At 43.7% G+C, this 16,086-nt stretch overlaps 1 protein-coding gene across 1 annotated transcript; it reads right to left on the bottom strand.

Moving 5' to 3' along the window:
- Positions 1-1,485: 1,485 nt before the first annotated feature.
- On the bottom strand, positions 1,486-7,214 carry LOC148355920 (C2 calcium-dependent domain-containing protein 4C). The gene is made up of 2 exons (XM_088349774.1): positions 7,153-7,214; positions 1,486-3,093 (listed from the first exon to the last, which is right to left on the bottom strand). Exon 2 carries the CDS (start codon positions 3,025-3,027, stop codon positions 1,771-1,773), a length of 1,257 nt encoding a protein of 418 aa, XP_088205900.1. The 5' UTR covers positions 3,028-3,093; positions 7,153-7,214; the 3' UTR covers positions 1,486-1,770.
- Between the last annotated feature and the right edge of the window lie 8,872 nt (positions 7,215-16,086).

Below are 16,086 nucleotides of genomic sequence, written 5' to 3'. Positions count from 1 at the left end.
CTACCGTTACTCTGATATCTTATGGTATGCATATAAGCCTACATTACATATTAAAAGATCTCTGACTCGATCGCTGTTGTCACGTTTTCCACTTTTTCTTCCGTAACACTAACTTTCTTGGGATGCGTTATTATCGGCAAACAGGCAATAAAACACACTAAATCATGGTAAAATGAGAGGTGGTCCATGTGATACGCAATCGGGATGGTGTCATGGGGTCCAGAGTGGGTAGCGATGACTGTCTAATGTCCCCTTGTGGTGATTTAATTGTATGCGCATATAAGCCAACCCTGCTGGTTTCAGTTTTGAATTTTAGAGTTCTAAATTCAGCTTACACGAGTGTATACGGTCATGTTTTTCCCTAATTGGTTTGGTAATTATCATTCATCCCTAGATTATGGTTTTGAAATGATTCACTCCAAACTCATCCACTGACATGTTTTGCCAACAAGGGCAATTACCGTATTTTCTGCACTATAAGGCGCACCTAAAAGCCTTTATTTTTTTCAAAAGCTGACCATGCGCCTTATAATACAGTGCGCCTTATATATGGATCAATATTTAGTCGCAAAGTCTTGCAACTAAGGCAAGCAGCCGCTGACTAGATTTTCCCCCGAACGCCAAGTAGTCCGCGGTGTATGCTGGGATTTATTTACCGGCGTTTCATTGGCTAACCAATGTGTCAATCATCATTTGAATCGATCACTATTGGCTAAATTTATTCGGAGGTCAAGAGGCGGATCCTTTTTGATCATTTACAGGCTGGCATTGGCTTGAACGGTGAAACAAAGCCTGCAATTGGCCGAAAAAGATGTGTCAATCATCAGTTGAATCGATCACTATTGGCTAAAGTTATTCGGAGGTCAAGGGGCGGATCATTTTTATCATTTACAGGCTGGCATTGGCTTAAACGGCAAAACAAAGCCTGCAATTGGCCGAAAAAGATGAATGTGAATAGCATGTTAAGTCGAACTACGGCGGGGGAGGAAACAGTATTTTACTATTCTGTACTGTATTTGTAAATATTTTACTCACCTGGATTTACTACACTCACGGATATAAGAGGACATTGGCTGCACATTATTATGAACACAACGACTTCGGTGAGCTACTCCGGGTTTTATATTATCCCTGTATCTTGTTTCAGACTGAACTCGATGTTTCTGTGATAAGCGGTGCAGATAATGGAGTGTCTATTTTTAAATTCAACTCAATTCCAAGTGTTTATTGTCATATATACAGTAAAGTTGCGAGCGAAAAAGAAAATAGAAACTAAGGAATGGTTGGCATTTCTTGAATCCCAAGACTTTAACCTTCCGAATGATGGAACGATGCATTGGAGTGACATCGTAGGGACACCGCATCCGCACGTGTTCTCGACACGTATTTGCAAGCTTTGGGAATGTTAAGGGGGTAATCAGTTGGACTGAACTATCTGACTGTTTTGTCCACGTTCCCATTGTAGCGCCTTGTAATCCGGTGCGTCTTATGTATGTCAAAAATAGGACCAAAAACTATTTTTTCGGGGTGCGCCCTATAACCCGGTGCGCCTTATAGTGCGGAAAATACGGTAATTTGTCAACCGCTGTAGTCTCAAAAGTGACTTGAAATGAAGCGTACAGCCCGGCAGAACCGAATCCTAACATATAACGAGAAGGGAACAAGAGGTGGCAAATCCAGATCTAGAACAGAGCGAAATCCACAACATGGACCTGGATTTGCCATCTCTGGCCAGAACCAATTAAAGGTCCATTGATTACGGTTTGGAGTCTAGACCCCAGAGAGCAGCTTACTGAGCAGGACCTCCCGTTCACCAAGCAGCGTGTTCCTCTTAAGGCTGGTTCCTTTGTTGACCACCTTGATCTTGAGCGACAGGTTCTTGACTTGGAGCGGGCTGACGGCGTCGAAAAAGAAGTCCTCGTTGAAAACGGGGTTTCGACTGTTCTTGATGATGTTACTGCGCTGCTTCTGCATCTTGCCAGGGTTCAGGTACACCGACACGCAGCAGTTGATGCTCTTGATGTCAAAGTGTTTGTCGTAGAGACTCTCGGCCGCCAGGACCCGGACCCTCAGGCGGGAGGTACCGGCGTCGTAGTGGGCGCTGATCCGGACGCTGCCGCCCTTGTGCAGGTTGACGGTATGCTCCCGTTGGGACCCGTGGTCCACCGGGGCCGCGGCGCCCCCGCAGTAGAAGGACGGGATGTGCAGTCGACGCTGGAGGCTGGGGCTGGGCTCGGCCGAGCTGCACTCGTCGGTGGAGAGCGAGCTGTGGCGGGCGAAGGAGCGCTTGGCTTTCACCACCTTGGCTTGAGTCTCATGAGTGAAGATCTTGAGAAGAGACGCAGAGCGAGAGAGTAACGGCGAACTGAAGGGGGACGACTCGGCCGAGGAGCAGGTGTCGCTCTCGCCGCCGCTGAAGTAGCGGTAGGGGTTCATGTGGGAGGCGTTGAAGTCGGCCGGGTTGAGGTGGTTGCCGCCGTCGGGTTTGGTTTTCCTCTGGCTGTTGGGGGAGGTCATGGGGCTGGTGATGTCGCTGTGGAATAGAGACTCCTTGCGGCGGGTGTGGGGGCTTTCCTTCAGGGTGGTAAAGCCGTAAGAAGTTTGGGTCTTGGGGACATAGGGGAGGGACATTGCCGTCTGGGACTGAGGGTCTGCGTTGGTGTCCCCGGCTACGATGTCATCGGCGCTCTCGATCTGGATGATGTGTCGGTTGGCTGCCTTCAGAAGGTTCTTGGTGTCCCCTGCTAACTTAGCCACCAGACGGGGACTTTTGGGATTGCTGATTTTTCTACCACCGACACCGGTAGTGGTCTGCTCCGATGTGGACGGTTGCAAACCCTCGTTGGGTTTGGGAGGCTCGGGTTCGGGAGGGCAGCAGACCAACTTGGGTGGGATGAAGAAGTCCGGGATCTTGTCCGGCGTGAGGACGTTGGAGTAGGGTAAAGGCGCTCCTTTTTTTTCGCTACCGTCGCCGTGTCGCAGAACGCCTGTTTCTACCGTGCCGCGGATCTTATCCAAAACCCACATGGTGCCACGGCCCTCCTGGACGGCGGGCCACGTGGGTGGCAGTTGAACAGTCGGAAGAAACTGCAGCTGGTAACACACAGAGGGAGACAGAGTTCGAAGGTGAATGCGGCACAAAAGAATAACCCCAAAATCCTTTTAAGACACTGTAGCATTGCTAATAAGGAAACAGATTGACATGACTTTATGGTCTTCTTTAATAAGAAGATTCAAAGCATACGGGAGTTGTAAATCAAGAATCTATGGCATATGTGTGAAACTCATGGACAGTGGCTCTGAGACAATGCTGAAAGAAGTACAAGATAAAGTGAGCTCCACTAGAAGACACTAAATAATATATACTGTTCCCGCGAAAGCAGCTGTTCTAAAGTCAGAACCATTTTACTCCCTTCCGCCATCTCCTGGCTTGTGTCATCAGTGCAGCCTGAAGGATTTTTTGTTAGGTTTAAGTCTCCAACATTTATGATAAAACGCTCTGAAATAAAAGACAAAGAGAATATGATTAATTAGAATCTTGCAAGGAGAGGTTGGAGAATGTATGCCGCCAATCACCCAAATCACTCTGAAGAAATCTCCGAATCTCCTCTCTTTTTATTAAGGTTTTGCCCTGTCATACATGAGTCTCAATTTACTGAGGGGCGGGTTTCTATCTAACAAATTGAGGCCGTATTCTAACTTTTGCTACGTAGAGTTAATTCATCTTCTTTCGCAGGCCTGCTTTCCATCCGATGATGACAGGTGACCTCTGTCCTGGGCACCTCCCCTTCTTCTTCCCAGGCTCTTGGTGAAGAACAACTTGAGTTATGGCATGCACATTTATTCCAGGTCAGGGTGCATCCAGTGGTATGTGAGACAAAAAAGACAGGCTGTACAAAAAAACAACTCATGGCCTTGAAGAGCAGCTTACGGGCTGAGAACTCTTCAAAATGGCTGAGAACACATATAACATATTAATGTCAACTGTAGGATAAATATAATTATATAACTCCAACATTTTTTAATTTCATTTTTTTGACTATAAGGGATTTAATATAAAACAAATTACATTTGTTGAATGCAGTGGGGATTTTTCACAGGGAAGGCTTGGGGTCAGTGTGGCCTAGACAAGAATGATGTTTACAGAAAGACAACAAGAACGGGGACAAGGGCTGACGCGGGAAAAGGAGACAAGTGTTCTGATAAGCTTCGTTGGTGTGAGTCCTTTAGACATGGCGGCGCCTTTCGGCGAGGAGGTGGCGACGAGGTGGAGGCCCCGTGAGGAGTCTGCCACGTGGAGAGTTCCTGGCCCGCCCATGGGGGGTGGCCGACGCCCCGTCGTGTGAAAAAGACGGAAGACGGAAGGAGAGAGACGAGAGCAGAGATGGGAGATCAGATCGGAGAACGAGAGGGACAATCGAGAAAGGAGGCTGGAGGAAGCCTCGAGCGACAATAATTCGGCTAATTGGATGGAATTCACTTAGTTAAATACTTAAAGAAAATAAATCTGCCCCCGTGTGGAAAAGCCGGTCTCTTGTCAATGTTTTTCCCTAAATTAAGAAATGAGCACGCATTGTTAGGAGAATAAAGTTTGTGTTTGATTACTGAAGTCAGGTAACTAATTCCAACAATTCCCAGTCAGCTCGTTCATGCTGCGCGTGCAAGTATGTGCATTTCTTAGGTATATTAAAATAAAAATCTTCTTTTTTTATCTTTGGGTTGGTGTTGAACTGTATTTGAAGCAGGCCCTTTTCTTACTTTCACCACTTTCATGCCAAACGAACAAATAAAAAAAGTTTAAAAAAATCTGGGGACTGTTTTGCTATAGGTAAGATAAGATTGTTTCATAACCTTATCTTCTCTGTTCCTTTATCTTCTTGTTTTTTTTTTACCTCACTGTGAATGTGTGAAACTGGAGTGTCATGCCCAATTTCGTTGTCACAATATGTTAACCCATTTTGTGACAATGACAATAAAGGTATATTCTATTCTAATCTATTCTATAAAAAATGACGGGGACAGTGGAAATAAAACATAAGGGCCATTTGAAGTCAGTTGGACATTGTTCACACATACTTAAAGGTACAGTATGTAATATTTAGAGAAACTTTCATTCAATAAAAAACATTGATTTGAATATTATGCAACGATAGATGTTTTTTTAATTACAAGTCGAAAAATTTGTCGATTTTTTACATAGCGGAATCCTTGCCTTGAAGTCACCGCCGTGTTTGTCAGGCATCTTGCTGCTACGCTGTGCTCTTGGCAGTGTTTTTCGTTCGCGTTAGACAATTAGGTGCCATCTAGTGTTCAGTTATGACACACTGGGGCTTTAATATAGAACATATTTCACTTTCAACTTTTTGGGGGACACCTCAAACGTGTACCCCAAGCTTTTAGGGAACTATCGTTTAGGGCAGGGGTGTCAAACTCATTTGAACTCGGGGCTTCCTTTTTTCCTTTTCTCTCTTTTCTCTATCGCTCTTCCTACCCTTCAGGCTTTCTTTTCTCTTTTCTCCCCTTCTGTCTTTCTATTTCTCTTTGGATTTCTTTCTTCCTCTCCCTTTCTTTTCCCCCTCCCTCGTGACTTTTTATCTTTTGTTTCTCACGCTCTCTCCCTCTCTCTTTTTCTTTCTTTGTCCCGCTCTCACTCCTTTTCCCTTCCTCTTCTCTCTCTCCCTCTCTCTCTCACATATTTTCTCCCACTCTCTGTCTCTGACTCTTTCACTCTCTTTTTCTCTTCCTTTGTTGCTCTTTGTCTCTTTCTCTCTTCCTACCCTTCACGCTTTCTTTTCTCTTTTCTCTCCTTCTGTCTTTCTATTTCTCTTTGGATTTCTTTCTCCCCCCCTCTTTCACGACTTTTTATCTTTTGTTCCTCACGCTCTCTCCCTCCATCTCTCTCTCTCTCTCTCTCTCTCTCTCTCCCACCCCTTTTCTCACACTCTCTGTCTCTTTCTCTCTCTGTGTCTTTTTAACTTCTTTTGCTCTTACTTCCTTTTTTCCTTTTCTCTCTTTTCTCTCTCTCTCTTCCTACCCTTTGCACTTTCTTTTCTCTTTTCTCCCCTTCTGTCTTTCTATTTCTCTTTGGATTTCTTTCTTCCTCTCCCTTTCTTCCCCCCTCTCTCACGACTTCTCTTTTTATCTCTTTTGTTTCTCAGGCTCTCTCCCTCTCTCTCTTTTTCTTTCTTTGTCCCACTCCTTTTCCCTTCCTCTTTCTCTTATTTCTTTATCTCTCTTTTTCTTTCTCTTTAATCTACTGGCCCGGCCCCCGACAGAATGTTTGTTCTATCGTGTTGAAATATGTCAACTTGATGTTGCCACAAAGACACTGTACTTGTATTTCTTCCTCTCTCTCTCTCTCTCTCTCTCTCTCTCTCTCTCTCTTTCTTTTCCACCTTTTCCACCCCTTTTCTCCCACTCTCTGTCTCTGACTCTTTCACTCTCTTTTTCTCTTCCTTTGTTGCTCTTTGTCTCTTTCTCTCTTCCTACCCTTCACACTTTCTTTTCTCTTTTCTCTCCTTCTGTCTTTCTATTTCTCTTTGGATTTCTTTCTCCCCCCCCTCTTTCACGACTTTTTATCTTTTGTTCCTCACGCTCTCTCCCTCATCTCTCTCTCTCTCTCTCTCTCTCTCTCTCCCACCCCTTTTCTCACACTCTCTGTCTCTTTCTCTCTCTGTGTCTTTTTAACTTCTTTTGCTCTTACTTCCTTTTTTCCTTTTCTCTCTTTTCTCTCTCTCTCAGCCTACCCTTCGCACTTTCTTTTCTCTTTTCTCTCCTTCTGTCTTTCTATTTCTCTTTGGATTTCTTTCTTCCTCTCCCTTTCTTCCCCCCTCTCTCACGACTTCTCTTTTTATCTCTTTCGTTTCTCAGGCTCTCTCCCTCTCTCTCTTTCTTTACCCCCCCTCTTTCTCTTAATTCTTTTTCTTTCTCTTTAATCTACCAGTCCGCCCCCGACAGAATGTTGGTTCTACGGTGTGGCCCCCGAGTTAAAATGAGTTTGACACCCCCTTCTCTCATCTCAGTGAAATATCTGGAAAGCGTGAGCTGCACTGTTCTTCTGCGCTAAAAATAGACTTGCAGAAGACAAGAGAAAGTGACTGAAAAGTCAAGTATCGGAAGACAACGGTAAAGGGAAAGAAATGATGTACTCACGGTGTGGGGGGGGCAAAAAAGGGATATAAAATGGACTCTGGTAGATCTCCTCGTGCAGCCAACAGGTGTTTCCCGGTCGCTTGAGAGTGAGCGCTCCTTGCAGAGGTTCCAGCTTTTTATACGCAACACAACAGCCGCACTGACCAATCAGCTTGAGCCGTGTCTGTTTGTGCCCGGGGTTGGGTAGGGTTACTTTAACTGGATTACTTTCAATGACTTTTGGATTACTCCGATACCAAATATGCTAATAATATAAAATGATGAAATGATCTGCATTTATAAAGGGCTTTACAGTGTGCTTCACATTTCCCAATAGCGGCCGTGCAGCCATGTAAGGCGCTAACCTGCTTATTGGGGGCATTAGGGGTTCAGTGTCTTACCCAAGGACACTTTGACATGTAACACGGAGGAGCCGGGATTCCAACTGCGATCTCTTGATCCCAAGACGAGCGCTCTACCTCCTGAGCCACAGACAAAAGACAAAAGAAACTCAATATGAATAAAATGATGACTCACAACACGTGGTAAGCTTTCTCTCCTGGCTTTGATCTCTTTGATCTCCGGCAAAATGAACAGAAAATGCGACAGAAACAAAAGGAAAATAAATCCAAACAGCTTGCCAGCATCATTTTTGCCGTTACTCCCCAACCCTGCGCAATATTTACTCATTTTATTAGCATATTTGGTATTGGAGTAATCCAAAAGTAATTGAAAGTAATCAAGTGAAAGTAACCCTACCAAACCCTGATAACAGGACTCTGACGAAGGACAGCAGGCATTGTTTTGATAAACGCTCTGCTGTTTTGAGTTTTTCCAGACATCGAGGCAAGGGGGTGGACTCCACGTGGGGGCTTTCCTGGCACGCCCATGGGAGGAGCCGGCACACCAGCTTGCGGAAAAAACCGTGGGTGCGTCATTTTATTCATATTTAGTTACTTTTGTCTTTTATTAGCATATTTGGTATTGGAGTAATCCAAAAGTAATTCAAAGTAATCCAGTTAAAGAAACCCTACCCAACCCAGTTTGTGCCACATGCACACAAAAATCACTGTTATTAAGGACGGTAGTTTCTTCCTGAGAACATTTAGGGTTATGATAACAATCGAGGACAATGGATTTGAATGCTAACCAGTAAAGGAAATTTATACATTTGACTATACAGTGGAACCTGGGTTCTCGACCATAATCGGTTCCAGAACCCTGTTCGAAAACCGATTTGTTCCATCACCGAAATCATTTTTCCCATTAAAAATAATGTAAATCGTTTTAATCCGTTCCAACACCCTGAATGTTTACCTTGAATGTTTAACGTAAAAATGAAGCTAACCCAGGCTAATCGTACGTTCGCGTTATCGTAATCTTCCGTACGAAAGATTACACTAACATGAACGTGTAAAAATTTTAAAAAAGGATAAAAAAAAGAATTATGAATAGGATTTCTTACCTTTGTGGTGGTCAGCAGAAGGCGCTCGCACACCTCCTTCATATTTTGCTATTATGTCTTTCTTAAATGCAATAGTTGTGTGCACTACTTTTCTTTTTTCACCTGTAGCAACTTTGCCGCTTGCACTGACTTTCTTCGGAGGCATAATAAGGGGCTAAAACACCCGTACGCTGCTCAGTATCGCACCCTAGTGTACGCACTCACGCATTACCGGCGTTCGAACTCCGATTTTTTTGACCGAACAGCGAAACAAGAATTTCTCAAAATTTTTGGTCGGACTCCGATTTGTTCGAACTGAGAGGTGTTCGAAAACCGAGGTTCCACGGTAAAGGATTTTATACGATTGACTACAAGTGACATGTATTCAGTTTAATGCAATAAAGATATTCACTGACTGTGCTTTTGTTCAATGTACAATAAAAAGTGGGTTCAAAATCCCAAGGGTGAGAACAACAAGGAAAAGTATGGGTGTGTCTGTGTGTGGAGTCAAACTTTGGAATAATTTAGAAGATGAGATCAAACAATGTCCAACTATTCATGTGTTCCAAACCCTTGCCCTACATCAAACCTTAGCTGTAACACTAACCCTGTTTTGAATTGCAACCCTAGCTCTGAAACTTTTTCCGGAAACCCATAGTCCCTAGCTCTACCTGTTTCAAACCGTAACCCAAGGCCTAAACTTAACCTGGAACCCTACATTTAGTTTAGAACCCTAAACCTACACCTTACTCCAACCTTATATTGGAACCCCAAAATCGGTTTAAAACCCTAACTTGCCTTCCAAACCCCTTGCTCTACATCTAACCCTAGCTGTAACCCTAACTCTGTTTTAAATTGAAACACCTTGCCCTGAAACTTTTCCTGGAAACCCATATTCAGTTCAGAACACTAACATGGAGTTTAAACCATAGTGTCTAGCCCTAACCCTGCTTTAAACCGTAACCCAAGGTCTAAACCTAATCTGGAACCCTACATTCAGTTTATAACCCTAACATAGGGCTTAAACCCTGGTTCCTAAACCCTAAACCTACACTTTACTCTAGCCTTAAGGTCTAGATCCAACCTCATTATCGAATCCTAGAATCAGTTTAAAACCTTAACTTTCCTTTCAAACCCTTGCCCTACACCCAACCCTAGCTGTAACCCTAACCCTGTTTTAAAATTGCAACCCTAGGTCTGAAACTTTTCCAGAAACCCATCGTCCCTAGCCCTACCTGTTTCAAACCGTAACCCAAGGTCTAAACTTAATCTGGAACCCTACATTCAGTTTATAACCCAAAGATAGACTGACAACCTGGTTCATAAGCCTAAAATTACACCTTACTCTAGCCCCAACCTTATTTTGGAACCCTAAAATCGGTTTAAAACCCTAACTTGCCTTCCAAACCCTTGCCCTACACATCCAACCCTAGGTGTAACCCCAACCCTGTTTTAAATTGCAACCCAAGCTCTGAAACTTTTCCCAGAAATCTATGTTCCGTTTAGAACACTGACATGGAGTTCAAACCACAGTTCCTAGCCCTAATCCTGTTTCAAACCGTAACCCAAGGTCTAAACCTAATCTGGAACCCTACATTTAGTTTATAACCCTAACATAGGGGCTAAACCCTGGTTCCTAAACCCTAAACCTACACCTTATTCTAGCCTTAAGCCCTAGCCTCAACCTTATTTTGGAACCCTAAATTTGGCTTAAAACCCTAACTTGCATTCCAAAGCCTTACCCTACATCTAACCCTAACTGTAAACCTAACCCTGTTTTAAATTGCAACCCTAGCTCTGGAACTTTTCCTGGAAACCTATATTCCGTTTCGAACTCTAACATGGAGTTCAAACCATAGTTTGTAGCCCTAATCCTGTTTCAAACCGTAACCCAAGGTCTAAACCTAACCTGGAACCCTATATTCAGTCTAGTTAGTTAGTTAGTTAGTTAGTTAGTTAGATAGATAGATAGATATGACATATTACATATTGATACTTTATTCATCCCCGCAGGGAAATTTAGAACCCTAACATAGGGCTTAAACCCTGGTTCCTAAACCTACACCTTCCTCTAGCTTTAAGCCCTACCCCCAATCCTATTTCAGAACCCTTAATTCAGTTTAATACCCTAATAGGGACCCTTAACCTTATATTCTAACCCTAGCTCCAATCCTATTTTGAAACCATAAAATAAGTTTAGAAACCCTGATTTGAAACCCAAACCCTAGCTCCTAACCCTAGCCCAGCGCTTCTCAATTATCTTCTGTATTGACCAGCTCAGTAGCCTAGATGGTAAGGCGCCCGCTTTGAGACTGGGAGGTTCGGGTTCGCGCCCCGGCCGAGTCATTCCTAAGACTTAAAAAGTGGTCGGCGGCGCCCTCTGTTGGCTGCGGCTGCATCGGCTCGCTACAACGGGTCAGGTGCAATCGACATTTCGTTCTGTGTACATTGTTACACAGAATGACAATACAAGGAAATTATTATTATTATTATTATTATTATTTATATTTCATCGTGTTGCATTTTCAGGGATTTTGTACTCTTCTTCAACATAAAATCTTTTATTAGCGTAAAAAGCTAAAATTTTGATTTGTGACTATCTTTCTATATCTGGGATCCTCTGCAAAATATATGACATTTCTAATGACGGAATGATTTGGTGCATAATGTTTTATTATTATTGATAATATATCATTATGGGGCTCAAGCGCCCCCACGGCCCTACTGAGGATAAGCGGTGCAGATAATGGATGGATGGATGGATATCATTATAAAAAGAAAAAAATAGGAATAGCCGATTGGGAACCGAAAGAGCCGAGCCAAAAGAGTCGGTTTTCTATATAGAGCTGCCTTCTTGGGTGCGACCAGTAGGGGGCGGTGACCCTTCAGATTAAAACGCCATAATGAGGAGCCAGAGAAGCAGGTGCGTCATTTTCACACTTTTTTTTCTTCATTTATTGCGTGGTCTATAGTCATACTGCCAAATGATATGAAAATGGCAACAATTTCAAGCATTTTCAAGCACTTCACCCAAAATTCAAGCACTTTCCTGACCTTGAAAACACAACATTGGATTTCAAGCATCTGTACGAACCCTGGCAATTGCACAGAATTTGTGACGGAGAATCGCGTTCCGTCACAGGGGGGGCTCGCGGGGGGCCCGCCCCGCCCTTTGAGAACCACTGCCCTAGCCTAACACCTAACCTAAGAAACGTGGCGAGAATTTCAGGCATTCACAAGCACTTTCTTGTGGTTTATTGGAGTCAAGCTTGACTTAAGGAGAACACATTTGTTCAAGACGGGAAATTCCAGGCTTGTTTCTCCCGAGTTTAGATGTCAGCGAGTGTTATTAATAAAAACACTCGCTTGGTTTGGATTAGCTTGCGAAATAGCAACATTCCTCCGGCAAGCTGATAGGAGTTTAGATGTCAGGCCGACCCCAACGATTTTCTTGGAAATGGTGTGACTTTGGAGAATCGAAAGAGGACGAAAACGTTCTGAAAAAACATTGTCAATTCCCGAAAAGCATGCACATTGAGAAAAAACAAGTGCGTCATCGCGAGGGGACGTACTAAGAATGTGTCTGCTCCAAAAAGGGTATAAGAAAGCTGATTGTCTCCTAGACGAATGACTCAAAATAAACGGCTTCTTCCTCTCCCGTCAAAGCTTCTGTGTACTATATTTCTCGGGCTGCTCTGAAAACTTCACTCGAAATTCAAGCACTTTCCTGACCTTGAAAACACAACATTGAATTTCAAACATCCGTACGAACCCTGGCAATTGCACAGAATTTGTGACGGAGAATCCGTCACAGGTGGGCCCGCCCCGCTATTTGAGCACCACTGCCCCAGCCCAACACCTGACTTAAGAAACATGGCAAGAATTTCAGGCATTAACAAGAATTTCAACTAGATTTCAAGCACTTTTCAAACCTCGAAACACAACATTAGAATTCGAGCATTTTCAAGGATTTCCAGCACCCGTACGAACCTTGTGTATTCCAGGAGGATTATTAAATACAGGCCCTGCCGAGAGCGACCGTGGCCCTTATATTGAATCTTATTAGATGTTCTGAAGCGGCCAGTGAACGCATCATTGGAATACCCGTTTGTGCACCTGCTCTCTCATTTCAATTTCAGCAACTTTTGTATTTAGATGCCAACTCAACTCAGTGCCAACAGCGCTGCAAGAAATGTGTTTGGCTGGCTTCTTCTACTAAGAGAGTGCCGTAAATTCCGGACTACAGAGCGCACCTGATTATAAGCCGCACCCACCACATTTGAAGAGGAAAACCGATTTTGTGCGTACACAAGCCGCACCTGTATATAAGCCGCATGCGCCCATATTTATACATGTAACACAAACACAAAATTAACCCAAACCTGACTTCAAGTCCCGCGATTGAAACTAAATGTCCATCATTAAAGTCCACAGGCCAAACATCACAGCCGGCAAAATGAACGGAAAATGATACCGGTACTTAAGGTTTGATGCAGACCTGCAGAGTCCGGGTCCCGTTGAAAGTAATCCAAGGAAAAAAGTGTATATTTCCAAAGGTAAGGGTGGGAAAAATATTTCAGATGAACACATTTCCTCACGCAGTTCCTTTTTCTTTAACCAACTTTTTACCTTCTTTCCTCGTCTGTCCCTCACCTTTAGCGGTCCCCACTTAAACTCGTCACCCCGCGTTTGTTCCGCCCCTCCTTTTTCGTTCACTCGTGCAAAACATATCAGAATAAGTGTCTAAAATAAATACATTACAAAAATATACAGTTGCAAATACATATTATACATGGGTTACACATATTTACAAAGAAAGACGGTACACCGAGAGAGTTTTCAAAGCTTTGATAATAATAATAATAATAATAATATAGCTTTGACAGGGCAGTTAATGGTAGCAACACTCGAGCGCCGCTAGCGGCTGTTAGAAAAATTACATGAATTGGCCGCATCACTGAATAAGCCGCAGGGTTGAAAGTTAGGGAAAAAAGTAGCGGCTTATAGTCCACAATTTACGGTACTCAAAGTATATATATATATATATATATATATATATATATATATATATATAGTGGATATATAATTTTCCCACCCTTACCTTTGGAATTATACATTTTTTTTCCTTGGATTACTTTCAACAGGACCCGGACTCTGCAGGTCTGCATCAAACCTTAAGCACCGGTATCATTGTCCGTTCATATTGCCGGCTGTGGTTTTTGGACTGTTTACTTTATTTTCAGTTACAACCGCGGGACTTAAATTCAGGTCTGGCTGAATTTTGTAAATGTGTTGCATGTTTTTAATGTGGGCGCATGCGGCTTATATACAGGTGCGGCTTGTGTAAGTACAAAAGCGGTTATCTTAAAATGCGGTGGGTGCGGCTTATAATCAAGGGTGCTCTATAGTCCGGAATTTACAGTAAATAGGGTCCACGTATCATTTAAAAATGTCGTAATTTTCGGGGGTGCTTGTGTTATATTCAGTGTTAAATAAAGTTGTTCATGATTAAGAACCCAAACGCGTAAATCCATTCAAATCATCGAGGAATCCAGATGTTGCACGACTGGAAGCCGCCGGTGGGACGGCGCAAAGCGGGTGATGCGGGTCAGAGCGCAACAACAGAAGAAAGAATAGAAGAGGTCGGACGCGGGGGTCTTGAATGGAGACGTCGCCATGGCGACGCAAGCGTAAGCGGTCCACGTGGAGATGGACGGGAGCGAGTGGCAATATGATGCGGCCGAGCTATAAAAAGATTGGCGGTCGTGGCGCAAGAAATCACTTTACCTCCCGTCGCGTCTCGTTTCCGTACTCGCTCGGCTTTAACCCCTTTAAGGCTCCTGTCCAGTTTGCCTTTTTTCAATCGCGTGCCTGCAAAAAGAGTGTAGCACGGTGAAGGAGTTTATACATTTGACTATGAAGGATTTTATACGATTGAATACAAGTTACATTTAGTGAGTTGAATGCAAGATATTCACTGACTGGGCTTTAGTTCAATGGCGGGTCACGCTGTTCCAAATGCCGAATATTTTCAAGTCAATGACTTCCCAAAGCACTTTACAATGTGCTTCACATTTCCCAATAGTGGCCGTGATCTGTGCAGCCATGTAAGGCGCTAACCTGCTTATTGGGGGTTCAGTGTCTTACCCAAGGACACTTCGACATGTAACACGGACAAGCCGGGATTCGAACTGGGATCCCTTAATCCTAAGACGATCGCTCTACCTCCTGAGCTACTGCCGCCCAAACAGGACTCTGACGGAGGACGGCAGGCGTTGTTTTGAGAACAAGACGCTCGTCTATGAGATTGTGAAGCCCACGTTGTCATGGATGAGGAAAGGTATAACAGGTCCACAATGTTATGTTGGGCTTCCTTGGCACGCCCATGGGAGGAGCCGGCACACCATTTGGCGGGGAGACGTGGGCCGATAAGGAGAGAGCTAAAGGACTTCAGAAGGAGGCTTCCCAGAGACTCCAACGACACTAATTCGTCCAGTTTCGATGGAGTACACTTGGTTAAAATGTTAATGAATTTAGATCTGCCCCCGCATTTTCTGTCTGCATTTCCCGTTCTGTTTTGCTCTGTCCTGTTTTGTTTGAGTCGGAAGAAACCTGTGTTTGCACGTTTTTTGTTAAAGCCTGTTTGTTCTGTCTTGTCCCTGAGTTTTGGACGACTTTTATTTTGGTAAATAAAAGTTTTGATCGTCAACGCAATTGAGTTGTCCCTTCCTGCCTCCTGCCTCCGTTCTGGTCCGGTCCTCCTCCTTCTACACATTTTCCTAATAGTAGTTTTAGGCGTTTCCAAAAGCGGCCATTTGGAAACGACCAGTTTACAACACTAAAACCTTTGCAAACGTGTATTTTATCTCGGCCATCTTTTTTAGACATTCTGAAAGAGTTGTAGATGTTTGACTTCTCTTTCTAGAATTAATGATCGTGCACTTGCGCATAATAATGGTGCGTAAAAATGAAACATGGATTGCCTTGCACACAATATTTCCGGTTCTGATTTGAATGCAACCCTGGAATGTGGAATACAATTATATTTGGATTTTCATTGGCTAACCAATATGTCAGTCATCATTGGATTTGGTTACTACTGGTTAAAGATTTTCGGAGCGATCACCCATTTATCAGACAAGCTCGTTGAAGGATTTCATACATTTGACTATAAAGGATTTTATACAATTGAATACAAGATACATTTATTGAGTGCAATGAAGATTTTCACCGAGTAGGCTATAGTTCAATGACAGGTCGCGCCGTTCTGAATGCAAAATATTTTGTCTAGTTCTGTTGATAGCAGGAATGACGGAGGACGGCAGGCATTGTTTTGAGAAACGCTCGGAGTTGTTTTGAGTTTTCCAGACACCGCGGCGAGGTGGTGGAGCTCACGTTGGGCTTCATTGACACGCCCGTGGGAGGAGCCGGCACATCATCTTGCGGAAAGACGTGGGCCAAGAGGAGAAGAGGACTAGAGAAAGGGCTTCCCAGAGAGACTAATCCGACTA

Source organism: Urocampus carinirostris, chromosome 12, assembly GCF_059441175.1.
Source record: "Urocampus carinirostris isolate Australia breed hairy pipefish chromosome 12, RoL_Ucar_1.0, whole genome shotgun sequence".
NCBI classification, from domain to species: Eukaryota; Metazoa; Chordata; class Actinopteri; order Syngnathiformes; family Syngnathidae; genus Urocampus; species Urocampus carinirostris.
The sequence above is the reverse complement of the archived record's forward strand: the minus strand, read 5'-3'. Positions and strand labels throughout refer to the sequence as shown.